Source organism: Athene noctua, chromosome 11, assembly GCF_965140245.1.
Source record: "Athene noctua chromosome 11, bAthNoc1.hap1.1, whole genome shotgun sequence".
Lineage (NCBI taxonomy): Eukaryota > Metazoa > Chordata > Aves > Strigiformes > Strigidae > Athene > Athene noctua.
This window is the reverse complement of record NC_134047.1, coordinates 9,896,305-9,917,397: the sequence shown is the minus strand read 5'-3', so window position 1 is coordinate 9,917,397 and position 21,093 is coordinate 9,896,305. Positions and strand designations below refer to the sequence as shown.

The 21,093-nt window shown below is 37.1% G+C and overlaps 1 protein-coding gene across 3 annotated transcripts in view; it reads left to right on the top strand.

Moving 5' to 3' along the window:
• The window catches only part of ACSL4 (acyl-CoA synthetase long chain family member 4), a 38,933-nt gene that overhangs the window by 7,932 nt on the left and 9,908 nt on the right, over positions 1-21,093 (top strand). Inside the window, exons 2-8 of one of the 3 annotated variants that reach the window (XM_074915264.1) lie at positions 12,374-12,422; positions 14,477-14,545; positions 15,575-16,092; positions 16,396-16,573; positions 18,329-18,438; positions 18,526-18,664; positions 20,084-20,234. In XM_074915264.1, coding sequence (XP_074771365.1) covers positions 15,742-16,092; positions 16,396-16,573; positions 18,329-18,438; positions 18,526-18,664; positions 20,084-20,234 — 929 coding nt within the window. In that variant the 5' untranslated portion in view covers positions 12,374-12,422; positions 14,477-14,545; positions 15,575-15,741. The remainder of the gene's footprint in view (positions 1-12,373; positions 12,423-14,476; positions 14,546-15,574; positions 16,093-16,395; positions 16,574-18,328; positions 18,439-18,525; positions 18,665-20,083; positions 20,235-21,093) is intronic. The other 2 variants (XM_074915265.1, XM_074915263.1) reach the window with 2 other exon arrangements.

Below are 21,093 nucleotides of genomic sequence, written 5' to 3'. Positions count from 1 at the left end.
CAGCTGAACTAAAGCAAGGTTACCGCTTCCTCCCTTGACTGAATGGGGAACTACGTCAGACAACTGGCTCAACTTAAAAGTTATGTGTAATTGGCTGCCTGCAAAATGTGCAGCCCAAATTGAGCAGTCAAAGGAGGATCACTGCAGTCCACATTTGGACTGAGTTAGCTGCCATGAACCTAAACTTGAAGACTGATAGCAGGCTTGTTGCACTGTTCTCACTTCTCCATTGGAGTCTCTGTTACACTGAGGTCACATTTATGTGAATTCAATTAAGAATTTTGCTCAAGTTGTGTTAGATCTTAAAATTTGCTTTAAGTACTAACTTCCCTAACCTCTTTTCTGTTCTTAGTGAGTCAGTTTTGGGGGGTTTTGGGTTTTTTTCACAATGAAAATGTACATACTAAAAGAATCACAATACTCTATAGGAAAGGTGTAGTTTTACAACTTTCCATAGCTGTGAATGCTACATAGAAGAGTTAAGATAGTGAATCTGCCACTAGTGGAAATGTCAAATAACACCAAAGTGATATAGCACAGAAAGGAAAAATGAAAAAGAAGTGAGAGATCCTGGTTTGTGGTGCCTGTGGTCTTTGTGCACCGGATGCAGAAGTAGGAAGTGAGGATGGAGTAGTGTCTGTCTGTCCATAGTAGTCCATTAGTTTGTCACTTTCCACATTACTTCCCATGAAAACAGCTGTATGTACAGGTGATTCATACTGTATATTTACACCATATAATTTAATATTGAATTTAAGATAGCCTTGGGTTTGTGCCTTTGTTAGATAGATATGTTTAATTTTCGTTATGAAAATGGGTTCTCTTTGTATTTCATAAGCATGCAAATAGTTTTGCATTTTCATGAGCTCCTCTGTTCAAACAACTTGGTCAGAAGTGCTTTCATTATGAAATGTATCACCACAGGGAAGAGAAACAACTGGGCGGTGAAACTGAGCACGCTGTTCTTCAATAAAAAGCAGGGTGAGAAGGTGGGAGTTGGAACAGGGGTTGTGGCAAGATTATGCCTCAGAAAACCACGGAGAGCATCCTGCTTGTATGAGGGTGCTACTTTTTGCCATTCTGGGATTGTTGGTACTCAGTCTGCCTTGTTTGAGGATTATACATTATCCTTGCTGCTCAGTTTCATATGGGAGAAGCTGTATAGGTATTTCAGTATTTCACTGAAGCTTGGTCTTTCAGGCATGTTTTTCTTGCATGCCTTTAAATCACAATACCTATGCAGTGTACATTACAGTTCCATAAAACCTGACTGCAAAAGAGCATGCTAAACAGTCTGGCAACTTTAATCTAACATAACTGAATATAAAAACTTGTTCTAGTCTTGAGCTGAGTTCAGGTTATTTGAATGCTCAAAGATGGTTTGATGTATGATAATGTCATACACAGAACAGTCAGAAATAAGTGTAAAATCTTTCCAGATCCCATTACCTAATGAGAAAGATCAGATGGTGACCAGCCTTTTAGTCTTTTTCCCCCCATTCCCCAATGTAAAAATCTTGCAGTTATTCAGGTATAACCTGCAACCACTGTAAAAGTTAGTGTTGTTTGGAAACCAATCCTCATTTAACCTGGACCAAATCAGTCTGAACTGCAGTGGGGAGAGAGCTGAGCAAGCAGTGGCTGTCAGCAGAGGCAGAAGGGTTAATGGAAAGAGGAGCAGGGCTTTGGGGAAACCTTCCCTGTGTTACATGAATATGCAGGTTGCTTTCACTGAGGTTGGATCATAATTTCTGGAAAACATGCATGAAAATAAGATACAAATATAGCTTCTCTGTATGCTAGTACTACTTTATACCTAAAGTATGAGATTTTAGAACCACACCAACTGTTTTAAGACTTGTTTCCCTTTCTGAATCGTGGTCTGTGCACAGACATTGGATGCAAATGTAAAGGGTGGGGGGGTGATTTTATCCTCTGAAAGGCCATAGTGGATAAGGTTTCTGTTGGCTGTTTCTCTAAGGTAGTTCATCTGTGTCCCTCAGACACACAAAACAGTTTCATAAATTTGTTATGTATTACTTCTTAGTTTATATGTTTACCGTTCCTTAAAAAGCTGAAAATGAAAAATATTTCCACAACTTGCATAGTATTATTAGGTTTATCTTTAAGAGAGGTAAGCTTTGAATACCGGGTTGCCGAAGCTTTAAAGTTGAGGTTATTAAAAGTAGTCTAATGTCGTAATGCTGATTTCAACCAAGAGTTTTTGTCAGGCACAGTGTTTGGCAGCATGTTACATTCAGATATCTGAAGGCACTCAGAATTTAGGTGAAAATTGAGAACGATAATGTCATGAATTTCTAGTGGTATCCCCTGACCTGAAGTAACGTACATGATCAGCCTGTTCTGTGTTTACAAGTAGCAGGTAGTATTGTATTGACAGCAAATGGCTGACAAAGCTCGTATAACTGATCCAGGAAAATGTTGGATTGAATAGTCTGTTTAGATATGTTTATAACCCAAGAAGTGCCTAGAATTTTCACTATTTAATTTCTTTTTTTTCATGAATTTATCAACCTACTTACCTAGAAACATTTTAATTGCAGTTGCATTAAATGTAGAGAGTGATTTGGTTTTTTTGTGTGCTAGTGAGCAGTAAGATTGAGAATAACTAGGGAGTGGGCACTTAAGTAACCCTTACAAAAATCTTCCAACAGGGAACTTTGTCCTACCATCACTGTAATCATCAGTCCAAATACTGATAGACTTGAAGCAGGAACTGTGTATTTTTAAGTTGAAAATGGAAACGTTTTCTGACAATGTTATGTTTTTGAGTATTCCTGCATTTGTTAACAAATTAAATTGTATATTTTTTATTACTAGCCATAAATTGCTGTTGTGATACAGTGTCATACTATGGATTTTTCTGTCCCTTTTTCAGAGAAAAAAGTTCCTAAAAATAAGCAGAAAGAATGGTCGGTCAACAGAATCAGTTTCCTCTTCTTGCTTCCTTCAAAATTTAAGTCTAAGACTGCTTTACTGTCTTGTTTAGTCTAGTGCTGTACAAACAGTTTCTTTCCTCTGCAGTTGCTTCTGTGACTCCTGCTTTATTCATATTAAAAGTGATCTAGTTACCACAATATCAAGTTGCACCATCAAGGCACTTGAGTTTTAGTTGTGTTTGAGTTTTGCTGCAAATAGTCACGCATGCTTTTTTTTACATCTTCTGAACTGGCAGGGCTGGAACCAATTCCTTCCAGGAAGCTCTGTGGCTGTGCTAGTACGTTTTGCTGAGGGGTAGGACATGGCAGCACAGGCACCATCATGTGATAGTACAGTTACACATCTCCTTGGCCAGAGCTGGCTTGCTCTGCGCTGGCTCTGCTGCCAGCTCGCTCTGAGAGCATGTGGCACCGGGACCCCGGTGGGTAGGGGTGTCCTGCTCTTCTGCAAAACCTGCTTGGTTTGGACTAAGAGCATCAAAAGCTGCTTGCCTCTCAAATTGTACACCTTAAACAAGAGTGTTGGTGTCTGTAAAGAAGTGTGATGAATGTGTGTGCATGTGTGTTAAGGGGTGGTAAAGTTCAAAACCTCGCTGTTTAAAACTGTCTTGGAGGTCTTTTTTTCCTCACTTTTTTTTTTTTTTTAACTTCTCTAAGAATTGTGCTAGTTTCTACCCTGTTCTGTCTCAGTACAAATATTTATGTTCAGACTACTTTTGCATTGTTTTTTTGTTTTGGTGGTGTTACACTGCTCAGGAGATTGAACAAAATAGTGTTTAGAGGTATTAAATCTAAAAACTTGAATGTGTACTTTGCTTTGTGGGATAAAATGTACTGAAATTTCCTTGGTCATCTCACTTCCTCTTTGAAGTACAGATAGAAATCAAAGAACCGTTATGATATAGTAAGTCAGTAAAATTGCCTTCCCTGGCAGAAAATGCCTTCACCAATGTTATCTCCCTTGCTGATGGGTAAAATACCCAACTTGTCTGACTAAATTGGTATACACTGCATTGTTTTATTATCCATGTAGAACTCATCCCCAATCTATACCTCCACATCTTCCTTATAATAATTAATACTTGAGTTGCCAATTAATGTTTTACAAGAAATTTACCCTAAAGATATCTCAGTCTCTCATAAAGCACATGAAAGTAGCAGAAAGCAAGTTCACTCACAAAAAGTTTAGAATAAAGTGAGTAAAAAGTTGCAGTATGAAATCTTAAGTAAATCTTTATCTGGGACTTTCAGGTGTGGATCTAGAGATGATAGATATGTAGAGGTAATAGATATCTAGAGATGAATCTAGGTGTATTTGGCTGGAAAGGGGTAGGATAGGTTCACCATGAACCAAGCAATAGACTGTGATAGAATTTTGCAATAAGATCACAATAAAATTCAGTTCCATAAACATACAAAAGACATACACTTTTTCACTGGAAAATACTGTGATTGTGCAAAAGATTAAAATATGCTTCCTCCCAATGCTCCTAATTTTTATTGAATCAAACTATTTTCTTCTGCAGCTTAACTAGTTACACAATGAAAACGAAAAATAGAGATGATTCATGCTTGAAATCTCAGGGACTACCATCTCAAATGACCATGGGTGGGAACAGTTCTCTTAAACTTGTATTTTTTAAGTGCACACCCAGTGATCTGTATATCAGAACATCTGCAAGGAGAGAATTTCAAATGGCACAATTGCCTAATTTTTTTGCTCAGTCACAAAAGAAGGGAGGAATTTGCATTTGGATGTGAGCTCCTAAGAGGAAAAAAGTGTATTTTCCAGCTGTGGTGCTGCTCTTGTTGACTGTCCCCACAGAATTTTGAAAAAAACATAAAAACTTGAGAAAAATTCCTCCCCAGCCCCCAGTACACTTTTTGGTAGGCAAAAGACTGACATAAGGAGGAACATTTATTTCTCTTCCCCCCACACACCCCCCCTTTTTTTGAAGTATGTAATTAATTTCACTACCTAAATTATGACCAGTGTCTGACAAGACAGCAACCTAATGCCTTTGATGAAAGACAGTGGAGTTTTTGAAAAGCCATAAAGGTAAATATAAAGTTGGTGGCAGAATTTCTTGTCAAAACAAAAGCTGAAGAGACAGTCAGGTTTTCTAAAGTAATAGAGGATTATATTTAGTCTGTTAAATTACACAACAATCGCTGTTGGCAAGACATTTAAAAAGAATATGATCTGTCAGGGTAACTGCAGGGAAAGGGAGAAGCTGTTGTAGTCTATTATTGTGTCTGGATTTCAATAAAACACGGGGTTAATATTACTGGACTTTCTCAATAGAGCATTAAGAGGGATTATGATGATCTCTGTCATTACATTGCATGTTTGCCTGCCAGACTGGACTTGTGTTCATGCACTTCAACATTTTGCTGTTTGAGTTGCTCCTTTCACAAAAAGGTTATTACAGAGCAATGCTACTAGATTTCAGGAAATTTATAAATAAAGGAAATAGCTTTTAATGACTGGCTCTGCTGTGTTCATGTTTCTAAGCCTTAGTCAGATGAATCTATTAGTTGTATTCTATTTAAAAAACAATGATTCGGTGTTTACTTTCTCTGAACTTTTGTTCTTATGTAGCAATAGATTAATGTTACTATTTTATTTTGCATTGGGCAATACCATTTTAAGTATTTCTAATGCGTCATCACAAGAGTACGTACAATTCCTCCTAGGTCATGCTGTACAGCTGTTTGGGAACATACCACATTTGAGGCCAGGAAGTAAGTGTTAATATGTAAACTATACAGCTAGGGTAATGTCATGAATTACTTTTTTGCCTTGTTGAGTAAAACGTCATTAACATTTGTCCAACCCTACTACCATGACTTGATCAGAGTCTGAACTTGAATGCATGTACTCCAGGAACAGGTGAAGCAGATGTATCCAACAAGACATTATCTCTGTTTATTTTGAAAAACATTTACTCGGGGAGATGATTTCATGTACTCCTTCACCTTTACTTGCAAAACAAAAAGCACCTGATGTCCTAATTTTCTTATGTTATGAAAGGATGTTGTTGAAATGCTTATCATAAGCATAGGATAATAATGTAAGAGGGGAGATGAGCACCCTAATTCCTAAACAACCTGCTGCTCATGCATATGTTCCTAATACTGACAATAAGTTGAAAACAGAAATGAATGCTCAATAGACCAAGGGAAGCCTTAGCAATTAGAAGCAAAACATTAGTTAGAAAGTAAGAATGTAATGTAACGTGTATCTGCAGTACACACACACCCCCCACACCCACACCCACACCCCCCCCCCGATTCATTAACGTTACAGAAACAGGAACATTGCATCGTATTTTGAAGACTGTAAACCACTGTACATCAGTTACTTTTACTGTGTCCTGAAAATGCAGGGACAACCGAGTTCTTAACTTTTCTGTTAAGAACCCAGCTTTGAGTACATTCCTGCTCTGTCAGCTGTGTTCCAGTTAGGACACAAGCAAAATCTAGACTATTCATTCATTGCAGAGTGAGATAAAATGGTGGCACAATTTAAGAAGTTACCTCAAAGAAGTAACCTGTGTGTGTTAGTGTTACTAGTCCCTTTCAATGCAAAATAAAACTGCTTGACTTAAAACACCACAGAACATTATGCCAGTTTTCAGCTGCAAGTATTCCACACAGAAAAAAATGGAGGGAATGTCTTCAGGTTCCATGTGAAGTCTCACTCGTGTTTTTGCATTGTTTTACTTCTCCCTTTTCTAGATAAACAACCTTTTTTTCTGACCTATAATTTGTACTTTCAATCCCATTTTCAAGTTAGAATCGCCCTTAAAAATGAAAATTTTAAACATAATCTGGTTATAAAAATTAGGTTTAAATGCTTTGTAGTTACATGTTATGCTAGAGACTACACAAACAGTCCATGATGCAGACCTATACAGAATAGTCTGCATATTCAGGACTCTTTTTTAAAACTTTATTTAACCTGTTTAATTTGTAACGCTTAAAAATAAAACAAATATAAAGAGAGCAATTGATCTCCGGTCTGTAGTTTCAAACTGATATAGTATAGGTTAACACAAAGATCTTCTGTTGTAATACGTTCCAATACAATAGGTGCAATAATGGGCTTTGGAATTTATCTGAAGTTGCCAAGGATAAGAGAATGCTTTCAAAAAGCTTGAACTTACCAAGTCTGTACTGAAAGGAGACCAAATTTTCATGTGGGGAAGCAAACAACAAACTTTGTATGAAATGAATGAAATGTATGAAAGTGGTTTTAGTATAAATTGTATGTATTAGGGGATTATTTGACTTGAGCTATCAGATTTCTCAAGGACACTGTTTGCAGGCAAGAAAAACATTATGGAAGATGCCGCAAATATATTAGTAGGTCTTAAATGGATTTGATCTTGTAGACTGTATAATTCAACAGTTGTAGAAGAGGCCACTATTATATTTTCCGAAGCAGTTTACTACTGAGAAAGAAGCAGAAAATTAAAAGGTGATGATAACTTAAATATCACTAGTTGGATCGTCAGTGCCATGTAAGTCACAACCTTTCCACTGCAAAATGGTTGTGTAGCTCAACACGGAACTAGTCAGTCTGTCCATTTCATATTATGTATGGGAAGAAAGAGATTATAAATTCTTATTTGACTGTTTACATAGCTTTTGCTGGAGAACTTCCATGGTCACATATCCTCTAAAACTTGCCATTGATCGTGCTGCTTGCCTTTTCATGTGCTTGTTTTAAAAAGTTGGTTGGAAACAGGGCATAGCTCTGCTATTGAAACATTGGAGTAGGAGTAACATTTGCCATAATGCCCCATGAGATGGGAGAATATGTTGAGAGGACCAGGCTGAAGGATATAAATGCTTCTTTATGAGTATAGAACATGCATTTTCCTGTTTAATTTTTGTGCCCTTTAGTCCAAGCATATTTTGTAGGTGCTGGAGGAGTTTTGAGGTAATATCAGTATTTTTCAGTTGCAGATTTTCTCTTTTTCCATCCTCTTCTGAAATACTGTCTGTCCAAGATACCAGTCCTTACCATATTCATTAACTAAAATGCTAATGAATCGAAAGGATGTGTCTCACTTCCTTTACCATAAAAAATGTTCCAACAGCTGAGTTTGCTATTATAGTTACTGCTATCATTCACAGAACTGTAGTGTAAATTGGATTGACTGGAAACCTTATGTGCCCCAGGCTTTTGATCAGATCTCAGCATAACCAGCACAGATTGAGTACAGGCTTGTGAGAGAGGGAGCGTTGGAGTGAAGGAGCCTCAGGTATTTACCGTGCAGATTCTGGGTAGAATTTAATGAGGCAAAAGGAACAGAAGTGAGTCTAGAGGAAATACTTTTTGGTGTATTCTCAATGGACAGTTTTCAGTTGTGGAATCCTGCCTTGGCCTTTTGTTTTCTGCCTTTGGGGCACACAAGCAGCTCTTACCCTTTCACCAAATATTTGCTTGCCCTTGCATTACAAGATTAGAACAGGGAGTTTCACACCAGTCTGTTAGATAATTGAGAAATACATTTTAAGCGTGGCTGGTCTAGTTTCCATTACAATAGTTGTTGCAGCAATAGATGTATGACACTTGATGCTTTCAAATTGATTTTTTTTCTTTTCTGATTAAGTGCATATATGTCAATATAGGTAGTAAAACAGAAGTAGTGAATATAAAGAGCAACAATATTTTTCTTGAAACTAAAAATAAACCTGGTCTTTGTTTAGTAGCGAAGTAGAACATAGTATTAACTACTTTTTATTTTTAAGCAGCAATAAGAGAAATAAGATTTCCTAATACTACTTGTGGTTTTGCTATTTCAGACAGAATGGATATATTTAAGCAGGGACCCTTGACTTACATCGGGATCCGCTATATCTGACTTTCCCCTCTCCCTGTTTGTAGGGATGTAGGTACTAGTATTTGTGCTGTACAGGCATAGTAAGAGCTCTCAAAAAGTCAGGCTTTGAGCTACTATTGCATTGATAGAGCACAGATGTATTTCTGAAACCTGGCGTTTGATTAGATTACTTCTGGAGATTTTGTTGCCCTTTGGCATAATTGTGTAAGAGGAGAATATGTAGAAATCTGCCTGTGAGAAAGGAACAAAAATTGGACCTCATGTACTTTCTTTTCCTACCATGAGTAACTTGCATTAATATTGGCAGAGTTTGTTTTCATAAAAACGCATGATGTAAAAACTGAATCATTTCCCTTAGTTTTTCTTCTTTCATTCTTTCTGACACCAAAAGAGTTGTAATTAGCCACAAGATTCTTTTAACTCTTATTGCTATTTATTCAGTCTTCTCATCTGTAGGAATGTTCTCTCATTCTTGTGCGTGATGGGTATAAATCTGGAAAATCAAAATAAGTAGAGAGCCTGGTAGTATGCACAAATTCATTTGTTTATTGAGTTTAAGCTTGCTACGTCTTCCTGGCAATGTGGTATGTCTCAGTCTTTCTGTAATTTCCTTTTGAAATCCCAGGCTCTTTCAGTTCTAGTACTGGAACAAATTCAGGACTACTAGATATTGATTAAATTCCCTTCCAAAAACTGACTGTAACTAATAACCAATGTACTTAATCAGGCCAGCTCACTTTTTTTTCCACTGTGTAGAACTACCTTTCCACTTACAAATTATGAATGCTTGCTGTGGTTTCCAAAATGTTTAGATCTGCCTGAATGCTAGAGAAATTCCGGAAATAGTTGTTACTTATTCATACTGTGTTGTTTTGGAAGATTTCAGAACTTCCTGAAAGGAGTCAACGCTGAGTACTTACTCTAAAGCCAGAATGGTGTCTCCATTTGAAGTTGGCAAGAGCTCAGTTTGCAGGGGAACCAGGACTTCCTCCGGTGTTGTTTTTAAACTGAACAACTTCTTGCTTTGCGGATTCCAGATTTTCTTCACAAACTGGAATACTACGCTTTTCCTGCCTAATGTCATCTTTCTTACTAGAAGACTTGCCAAACAAAAACATTTGAAAAGTTGCAAGTAGATGGAAAAAGTATGTTTTCTTCTAATCATGCTATAACATTAGTAAATTGGGTCTTGGCAAGCTTTTTACCACAAGAGGAAGGACAATAAACACTATTATTCATATACTTTCAATATTAAACCTTTACAGTGTTTTGGGCTTGGGCTAATTAAAGTCTCTCCTAGCAAAGATAATTTGCTTCCTTATTAAAATTAAACTGCATAGGATAAAATTTCTAGCTACAGGTAATTCTTTAGGTTTTGAGTTACACTTAGAAATTCCAACAGTGTGTGCAAATGCTGGATAAGTTGATTCTGTTTGAATAGTTAAATGCAGAGAAGATCAGGGAATTTTCTCCTCTGTGAATAGTCACTTCCAGAGGTATAAACCTTCTCCCTGTTCCCCACGCATGCTTTTGCTCTTACTTAGTCCCGTAAGCTTTTGAGGCTATTTAAAAGCTATTTTTCTATACTAAAAAAAAAAAAAAGAAAAATTGCCAGTAGTTTCTTTGATTTTCACTTAAAGTCATGAAAAATTATGAAGAGAGGGGTGTCTCTTCTGTTTTAGAACCTGTGCTCCAATTTCAAACTTTTTTCTGTGGCTCTGGCTGCAGGACATGAATAGAGCATTACATATGATCTGTCTCCGAAGCTTTTAATTGAGGATATCAGTGTCAGATTATACTCAAAGAATATCTCTTCCATCTGTGCTGATCCATAAATACAGTGTGAGTGCTTGTATGAGCATTTGCGTCAGTTATTTGTTTTCTACAGTAATCTTGGACTATAGAATTTTTGTAAACACCCATCATATAATAGTAATAAGGAAAATATTACCTCATGAGTGAGGTTTCTAACACAACCACTATAATATAGCATTGCAAGTGATAAATGATGTCTAGTCCGGAGAGTTACCATTTCAAAATTGCTAGAAGCTTATTCACCTGAGGAAAAGCCTTCGGAGGTGCTGGAAACACAGCTTGCTGGGAGAGAAACTACATCTATTTTTGTTTGGTTTGGGTTTTTTTTTTAGACTGTAGTCAGGCCTGACACACACTGATTGCTGTTGCTGGGAGCATGCTTTTCCTACATCAAGAACTGGAAGCTCTGCCGTTTCCAAAATAGATAAATGTCTTGAGTAGGCTTGTTACATTGCACAATTAAGAGAAATAATTAACTTTGTAAATATAAAATATTACATATTCTAGTATTACATAACGGTTTTATTTTGATACAATGAACGTTTTAATATGAGTGCCACTTTTTCTCATGAAGAAAGAGGAAGTTTACTGAGAACAGAACTGCTGTACTTTAGCAATATGTACTTGGCTTGCCTTGAAGGTCTCCTTGATGGTGCATCAGTGTGAACACCGCACCTCATCCTTTCTCTTAAAAGTCTAATTAAATAAGAGATTGAAGGCATAAGATGTAATTTGAATAGCTAGGTTTGGCTTCTAACCAAATGGAATTGGTATGGAGGTACTTTTGCAAGTTCAGTATGTCAGTCTGTTATGCATTGTATTTAAAATATGATAAATATTTATTTGGCATGAGTTTGGGATGGTCCTGTTACGGATCAGAACAGCCACATGCAAGTGTCACTAACACTAAAAACATTATTGCACCTCTTATTTATTTTGTATTTCAAGAGAAAATGTTTGTAGGAGAATTTTGTAAGGGATGTTTAACACAGTTTCAGTCCATAAAAACTGGTAGCTTGATTGAAGTTTTAGACATACAGGGAAGGTTAATAAAATATGACTAGGTTAAACATCAGTTTAAAGCTTTCTGTATATAAAACCAAGTAGTCCAAGGGAACAGTTATGCAGTAGACTTTTTGAAGTGACATCTGCATAGTTACATATATGCATTTTTTTTCCGCTAGTCATTGGACCAGTGAAGCCTCACTGCCTACACAACCATGCTTTTGTTCTGTAAGCTCTCCTCTTACCTCAGTACCCAAACTCGACTTCATGTTCCTTATGACTCTTTTGGGCAGTATATGCTATGGGTAGTCCTGAGTTAAGGTTTTTACTGACACTCATCCATCAAGAATGATTAACAGTGTTGCTTCTGACTCGAAACAGAACCATATGGATTCTGAAACTCACTTTCTTGCCTTTTGTTTTGTTTTTTAATTAAATTAAGCTTCTGATCATAGCTTTATTCAGAACATGTTTAAAGGGGGGGAAGGTATGCGTGTTCCATAAAAATTAAACTCCTTTTGGGTAGCTTCATCTTCATCTGTACACTGGAATTTTCAGGCTTACTCGTTTCCAATAATATAATTGCTCTCCTCTTGTATGGGTACTGTGTGCCACCTTTGTCTAAGTTCATAGGCTGTTCTTCAGGAACATTAAGGTAGAAGGTCTAAAAACTCCTCCTTTCTGCAAGGAAAAAAAAATCCAGCCTCTAATACTTTCTTTTTTTCTGTCTTAATATAGATTTAATTGATACTGAAGAAAACCTCAGTCATTGCTGTCAGATAAGCTTGTAAGTATACCTCTGTGTGTGTGTGTGACTTTTTATATGAATATGGTCAGAGAAAAAGGCTGAGTTTGTCTTGTTGGGACTGAATTGCCAACAGATGTCTATGAAGAATTACAACTGATTTTTGTCAAGATAGAAACATTTTAAATTGCCACAAATGTGTACAAATTAGCTAAGTTATCTGTTTCTATGAACACTTTACAGTATTTCAAACAAATATGAAATTTCAAAATGAAAAATGCAACCTTTAACTTTTGCTAATGTGAACAATAGGATAACTGGTTGCAAGTGTTTGAAGTGTACACATGCACTTTAAAAGTCAAATGGGTGCCAGTTTTAGGACAAAACAAACATTCTTTCCCATTAAGACCTTTTTATCATTACTTTATTATTTCAGGCAGTATTTTGAACATTCTGATGAGGTTTGTTAGCATGTTTGAAAATTGTTCCAATAGACTTTATAAGTTAGTGTTCAACACTGAATTGAGTTTTGTTGCTTAGTCAGCTTGAAGATCATCTCACGTATAAAACGCACATTTCATACATGCAGAAAGGATTATTAGATGACATCAGTAGGATGCAATTTTTCAAACAGTCCTCTTTTCACACATAGCCTTACAATCCATTCTGCAACCTAGTTCAGTTTTAAAGACAGTATTGATAATCAATAAAAAATGTGAATTGAATATTGTGAAATACCTGTTTAAATCATGACAGTACTGTTATAATTCACTGTGGCATTCACATCTCATCAGTGCTTAGATGACAAGAGGAGCAGGTCCCCATCATTTTAGATATGGTACAAAAAGGGACAGCTCTTACCCCAGAGACTTCAGTTCAATTCACTATTGTCCAGATGCAATAAGAAAGTGGAAAATAACAGTGGAAAGATGATATAATTGCAATGGGTATGTATTAATAGATACCATTAGTCAATACAGAGTTAATTAGAAAGTAGTAAGCAAATCAATGTGTGAAAATGAAATCTGATCTTCAGTTCTTTGTATCTGTTGTAATAACATGTCCACAGAAAATACTCTGAAAATTTTGTGGGTGTTCAGTATTATACAAGATGCTAAATAAGTATAATTTATAAAAGTTAATGTTTTTTTATAGTAGTGGTCAGTCCAGAACATTGGCTAAAGAGTTTAAGTAAATGAGAGCCCAAACCTCTCCTTGCTTTCTAAATTAGTCAGTTCTTGATTATGAGCGAGCACTTTTTTACTGGTAGAACTACTTCTGAAAAAGCTACTACTCAGCCTGAATAAAAGCTATAGTACTGTCTTATTGTATTAAATTGTTTGCATTAGTCCAACAAGTCTGCTTTTTATCCAAGTCATTGTTGGAAGGTGAAGAGCAGTGAGAGCTTTCCATGGGGTCTGTTTTAGCATGTAGCACTGTGTCTAATCGTGGGCCTGCACTGGAGTTTGCTTACTGTAGTCTTAGCACTGTGGCTGGCTTCTGTTTCAAATGCAAGCTCAACTGCTGCTTTTGGAGCACTGAATTAATTTGAATGAAAAGATACAAGATTTGTAGTATAAACCAGTAAACCTTCATTTTAGAGAACTGGAGCTTTGGGAAGTAAAATTATATCTTCTTCTGCTGAGGTTTGACTGCTGAGCAGTTGATGATGAGGTTAACTAGTTCTGAAAAGAATGTAGCATTCACTTTATAAAAAGAAATATGCAGAATACTCCTTTTTCTGAACAAGTCATTCAATAGTAATTTTATTCCATAGATTTAATTTTTAAAAAAGTTATCATGTTATTTTCAGTATCTGCAGATCTCTTAATTACATTAGATGCTATTGATGCTGGCTACAACGCAACTGCAGATGTTGAAATACTTATTAAAAACCCCAACAGTCTATTAACAGATTTCTGTTCTGCTGTTGGTAGCAGTTGTCTTGTTTAACCTGAAATGTTCATTGTAGCCTCCCTTATCACCTGAGGGTGGCAAATACGTTAATAAAGGTACATTTTGAAGTGTGCCCATGTTCTTTTAATTCTTGATGGAGCCCTGAAAATTTCCCTATTCTCATCCATTCTGTTTATCAGATTCTGTCCATGAAAGACGGGGCTTTGCAGTAAGCTAGTCAGTGTTACTCGCTCCCCTGTGTGTCTGAGGTACTGCTCTTTTTTGTTAGTGCACCTTTTGCCTTTATTTTTCCTGCTGTGTGCATCACTCATGACGTGTTTGCATGCTGTGTTTGCATGTCACGCAGATGAAGATAAGAACCTGTATCTTTTATGTGCCAGTGCAGACTGGTTACAGATCAGTGGGCTAGCCACAACTGTGGTTTGCTGTGATGCTTCTGTTTTTCTCTCACTCACCTTTGGTCTTTATTCAGGCCCAGTTCTCCTTAATGAGGAAAGATTTGACATGCAGACAAAATTTTGCCAAATTGGGTTTTATTTTAAATTGGATTAAATTGGTCAAATTGGGTTCCATTTTCCATACCTGGAGTTCTGAAATGCATATATTGAAGTAGATTTTAGAGGGGGAAAAACAGATTTGTATAATCCCTTTCCAAGGGTCTGATATTCATAGTTGAAAAATAATAGATTAAAAGTTGAATTGCTGAGGTGAAGTTAATAAAGTAGTTTTGGAATATTATGTAGTTTTTAGAGTACAGCATGTAGACTTTTGAGGACTCAGTATCAAGATACATTTTAATCTAAATGTAAGTTGATAAATTCTGAAAAGCAGTAAAAAAAAAAAATCTGTAACTTTTCTGTGTAGTACAAATATTTAGGGGGAAAACAACTGTTGACCTTTCTCATAATTACACAATTGTAGCATTACTCAAGTAGCTTAAAGACAATATTATGATGTGAAGGACAGACTTCATCTCAACAGCCCTGAACTATTTCAAACAGAGATAGTGGGGAAAAGTCTTTGAAAAGTAAATATTTGTGGATGCAACAAACAACTATGGAAAAGACCCATCCTCTTTCATCTTCAGAGCAGTACGCTGCTGTATCATGCAGTGTACGTACCTCTTTACTCAGTTATTTCAGTCTCCTTTGTCTTGATGCATTTGAAGTGAATTCTTAGAAGGACTAAAACTAATGGACTGACTGTAATATTACTGATTTAATTCTTTTTTTCTTTTTTTTTCCTGCTCTCTGCTTGGCTCTGGTCTTCACCCACAGGTGTCCACTGTTGGCTCTCAAAGGTTACTATAGTTTTAGCAGCAGCTCTGAAACAGAACTACCTAAGCTTCACTTACTGTTGCTTCTTCCTACACAAAACTGCACTGCTGCTTTGCTCTTGCCTGCTTCAGAACACAATAAGAGATTTTTTTTTTTAAATACCTGCAATGAAACTTAGGCTAGAAGTATGTGCCATTCTCTTGCTGCCTGTGTACTTGTTAATATCTGTGTACAGTATGCTTGTATTTATTCCATGGTATTTTCTTACCAATGCTAAGAAGAAAAAGGCTATGGCAAAACGTTTAAAAGCTAAACCCATCTCGGACAAACCTGGAAGCCCCTACCGTTCTGTCACTCATCTTGACTCGCTAGCAAACATAAACATTCCTGGAGCAGACACATTGGACAAGCTGTTTGAACATGCTTTAACAAAGTTTGGGAAGAAGGACTGTCTTGGGACCAGAGAAATACTGAGTGAGGAAAATGAAATGCAACCAAATGGAAAAGTGTTCAAAAAGGTAAAACTTACAATTTTGTACTTAATTCTGATTTGGTCTTGAGCTGCTTTCCATCTTGCCTCAATAATGGAGGTCTCCTTAATCATCATCTTATTATATAAAACATCCATTTTATAGTAGCTAAAGCATAACACAATACAGGATGCTCTATTTATTCTACCTCAAGAAAAGTGAAAACAGATTTTTTTATTTTAATGAATGGCAGTGTGTGTGTGCTTATGGTATTATGCAGCAACTCACATAAGCTTGTAGAGCTGTACCAGCAGCTTCTTGTCATCGTAATTTTTTTTTTCTCCTCACCAGTTAATTTTAGGAACTTACAGATGGTTATCCTATGAAGAAGTAAATGAGAAAATGAGTCGCTTGGGGAATGGACTGACTGCCCTGGGACTAACCCCAAAGAGTACTGTTGTCATATTCTGCGAGACCCGAGCAGAATGGATGATTGTAGCTCTAACCTGCTTCAAGTACAACTTTCCTCGTAAGCACTGAACTTGTGTACTTCTAATGAATTTCAGAACCATTTCTCAGCCCTGATTTAGCTGTTAAGTATTTTGAATCTGCCAATCCTGTAATTGATGGTGTAAGAATTTCATAAACTTACTCTGCCAATGGTCTGATTCCTAGAAATTTCCAGTCTATTCTGTGCGTTGCACAGATCCCTAAAATTAACTTGCTTGTACTTATGAGACTTTCTTCTGATTCTATTGTAGTAATGTTCTAGATGTATAGTTACTATTCTGGTTTTGGTTTTTTTTAAAACTCTGAAGAAGTCAGTAGTTGTGTTTCCCCAAAATGTGGAATGTTTTTGTAGTATTTCTGTCTGTACCATGATTTATGCATCTGAAACATGAAATGATTATTAGAGGAGAGAAGAATGTTAATCAAAATCATATGCTAGTCTGAGGGGTTCTTGGTGACATTTTTAAGCTGCTCAGGTTCATTACAATTAAGTACATGGGTTTGTTCTTACTTTAAGCTGTCAAAAATCTCTCGTCTCTCAACACATACAGACTTCTTGGTGAAGTGGCAAAGGTTACTATGCACTCACATGCCCAGTCTGCATACAACACACTATGACCCGTAGCTTATTTTTGTTGCTGCCTTATGTTTTTGCTTGCACTAGGCTGCTTCTCCTTCTTCCAGTATTAGTAGTAGCTGACTGTGTGAGGAGAAGGTCATGCAGCAGAGTATACAGAGGGGCTGCTAAACGTCAATTAGGAAGAGCTGACATTGCTACTGAAGTAGAAGAGGATAGTTAATTGGGTCTTGATCCTCATGCTTTAAGAGGCAGGAAGAATCAGCTATATAACATGACTCTCTTTTTATCTCATATTTCGCAGGAATATTAAATTCCTTCAGTGGTCTTTGGAGGTTAAAGTCTGAGATAACAGACAATGCTATTAACAGATGATGGGAAGAGGTGAACTCCTTGGTGTCTGAGGCACCTAATGGCATTACTGTAGCCAGTTAGGGTTAAAAATAATTTAGCAACATAAAAACAGTCTGATTCCTTAGTCTGATATTCTGCCTTGCCCGCATCAATAATTTCACGGGAGCAAGCAAAGTAGCTGACACTGCTGGAAGAGCTGCTTGTAGAAGTGCATAGCTTTAAGCCATGACTGGCGCCCTGCGACGTTGAGCGCATCACCTCTCCCCTGAGTTCTGGGTGCAAAGAGCTTGGGGGCAGAACACATGTTCTCAGCTGCTTACTCTGCAATTGCTTCCTGCATTATTGTTGGGGTTTTGATGGATCTCTTTGTTTGATGATTTTTCTTCTATAGAATAAAATAGCCTCAGTTGGAAGGGACCTACACTCTAGTCCAACTACCTGACCAACTCAAGGCTGACCAAAAGTTAAAGCATGCTTTTAAGGGCATTGTCCAAATGCCTCTTAAACAGTGACAGGCTTGGGGCATTGACCACCCCTCTAGGAAGCCTGTTCCAGTGTTTGACCACCCTCTCAGTAAAGAAACGCTTCCTATACAACTGTCCTCCTCGTTCCAGAGGTTTCTTGCGGCATAAAATTCAGATGTGGAAAAATCAAAAGCTGTTTTGTTTCTGAATTAGAAAGTTCCCCATTGAGCTAATTTTATTCCCCTCCCTCCCCTTCACACCACCCCTCACCCCCCCCAAGCTCCTCCCGCAATTCTTTCCGGTGAGCTAAAGCAAGAGCTTTTGCATTTAGTATTACTTTAACATTTCTTTCGTGTTCTCCCTCTCCTTACTGTAACAGTTGTTACGTTGTATGCCACCTTGGGTGAAGAGGCAGTAACATATGGTCTCAATGAGTGTGGAGCATCGTATCTGGTCACTAGTGTAGAACTTCTTGAGAGCAAACTTAAGGTAATTTGGTACGAGCTTTGTGTGCTTACAAGCAAGCCTATAATAACTTCACAGTGCAGTGCTAAAAATTTCACATCTCTTTTATAGACTGCACTGCCACAGGTCTCCTGTCTTAAACATATCATTTATGTGGACAAGAAGACTATAAATAAATCGGAATACCCTGAAAACATGGAGATTCATAGTATGCAGTCGGTAGAAGAGTTGGGAGCCAAACCAGAAAACTGTAAGTGAATCACTTCACAAAGAACTAATCAAGTAGTGTTAACAGTGAAATCAGACCTAGGTTAAGAGGGATGCATAGCAGAAAAAAAACCACCCATGCAAGTCTCTAACACAAAGGCAGTGGCAGATTGCCAGTTCATCTTCTGGCATCCTTTAAATAAATGGAAAATTTGTTTGATATCTCTTTCTTGGCTTGCACCTTTGTTGAAACATCAGGTATTTCAGGATAAAACTTTATTTTTAACGTCTAAATTATAACCAGAATAATTTAATTTTGAGACTCCACCTTTTGTTTTTGGAAGTGAAATAGAATCTGGTGCAGTATTCCATTTTCTGCTACTCTTACCTTTTATTCATCATATTTTCACTATTTTTCCTAAGAAAAGAGGAGAAAGCACTTGAGGCTTTTTTTTTTTTGCTTGTTGGCTTGGAAATGTCTTTTTTTTTTTTTTTTTTTTTTAACCAATCTGTAGCTAAAAAGCACCTTGGGTTAGAGGAATAACCATTATGTCCCTTGCTACATTGGACAGCTAGGAGTGAGTGTGAACATCCACTTTAAGAAAGGAAAAACCAACCTTGATCATATCTTTTCCTTAAATCAATAGTTAGTGCTTAGCCAGATCTCCTCTCTCTTGAATAAAAGTGGAGATAAGCTGGCAAAGGAGCTTTTCCCAGTGAAGCAGATATTCATTACATCTGCTTATCTTTGATCAGTTTAAGGTACGGATACAAACCAGCAGTTACCTTGAGGAGTGTTGTTTTGTGGGGTTTTTTTCCCCTAAAAATGCTGCTTCCCTTGCAGACACTTCTGCTGTCTCTCTAGCTGTGAAAGCCATGGAAGCTAATAATTTTCATCCTAAGAATAAATGACAAGGGATTAAAACAAAAATCAAAAGTCAAGTTTTGTAAGCTTTTCCACTAACTAGCAACTTACCTGAGGAAGGTTTATTTAAAAAAAAAAAAAAGTCTTAGCTCTACAGCCTTGGCTTTGGAAAAAGTGTTTGACAGAAAAGCTAACTTGCAGCTTTTGGGGATGTTGTTTTCTTTTTGTTTTTCTTTTTCTCAACCTGTTGTTTCTCTCCAGTACTGTATTTCTCTCCTTCACTGCCCTTGACATGTTTACTTAGTCTTCAGAAGGCTTATTCTACGGAACTGTCGGTCAGCTATAAAACATAATGGCAAAAGTGTCACCTAGATTGAGTAGATGCCCAAGTACTTGTCATTCCTTTCAAAACCTGCCTTCTCTCACTTCCTCTTAAAAACAGATCACCCCTCTCTTCATCTGCATCCGCCACTGACCCCTTAGCAGCACACTGTGCTTTACCTTTGCTGAAGCACCTGCTTCACACTGGTTAATTACAGAAATAACAATTTAGAAATAGATAAGAATTAATAACCGTTTTTCTCCTGCATTTTGTAGCAAGCATTCTGCCAAGCAGACCTGTTCCTACAGACTTGGCTTTAGTAATGTACACCAGTGGCTCTACTGGGAGACCTAAAGGAGTGATGATGATGCATAAAAACTTAATAGCTGGAATGACAGGACAGTGCGAGAGAATACCTGGACTGGGGTAAGAAACACTTATTTTCATGTGTACAGAGAGATAAAACAGTACGCAACTTTATAGAAAGTCTGTTGCTGGCGTCAGGTGTTGCCAAATGTCTTCCTTTTATTGTGAGCCCCCTAATCTTTAAGAAATCTGTCTTGTGTTTGTGAATTTACCCTGCTGTTTGAAAAGGGTTCCCTTCTAGCTCTTGCCTTGCATACTGTTTCCACACTTTGCTTTAGGTCTGTGATAGTGCAAAATCTATCTTATGCATCAGAAGATGCCACCAGATAAGGAGATTCCTCATCTAGTCAAACTTGGGACATTTTTTTTTATGTTTTCAGGCAGCTAGAATCACTTTAGGAAGTAGGTCAGAACCTACCATGTCCATTGATCTAGGGACACCATGGACGGATAATGCACAAGCTACAGAACCTGATTAATTATACTTCACTAAAATGAGCAGAAAAGAAATAAATGGTGCGCTGACAATAGTAAAGCCAACTGCAAACTCCCTCACACTAATATTTTGAGGAAATTTTTCACGAATGCTTGTTTATCACTGCATTCAGGAAGGGTTTAATAGCTGAAATAAGCTACGTTGCTAAACTCCTTTTGTGATAGGATATAAACCCAATTCTGACTGATGCTGAAAGCTTCTGTTAAGTCACAGCTCTAAATTTCTTGCTGAGAAATCTCCAAGAAATTATTTCCTGAAATAAGCCTCAGTACTTCAGTGACCAGTTCTTTCTACTAATATATTTCAGAAGGAGATACTGTGATGACTATTAAGGATTTGTAAATCATTGGTGATTATTTTAAAATATAGTGATTTCATCCTTGATTTCATCCTTAATTTCATACCTGGGATGAAATCTCTCAC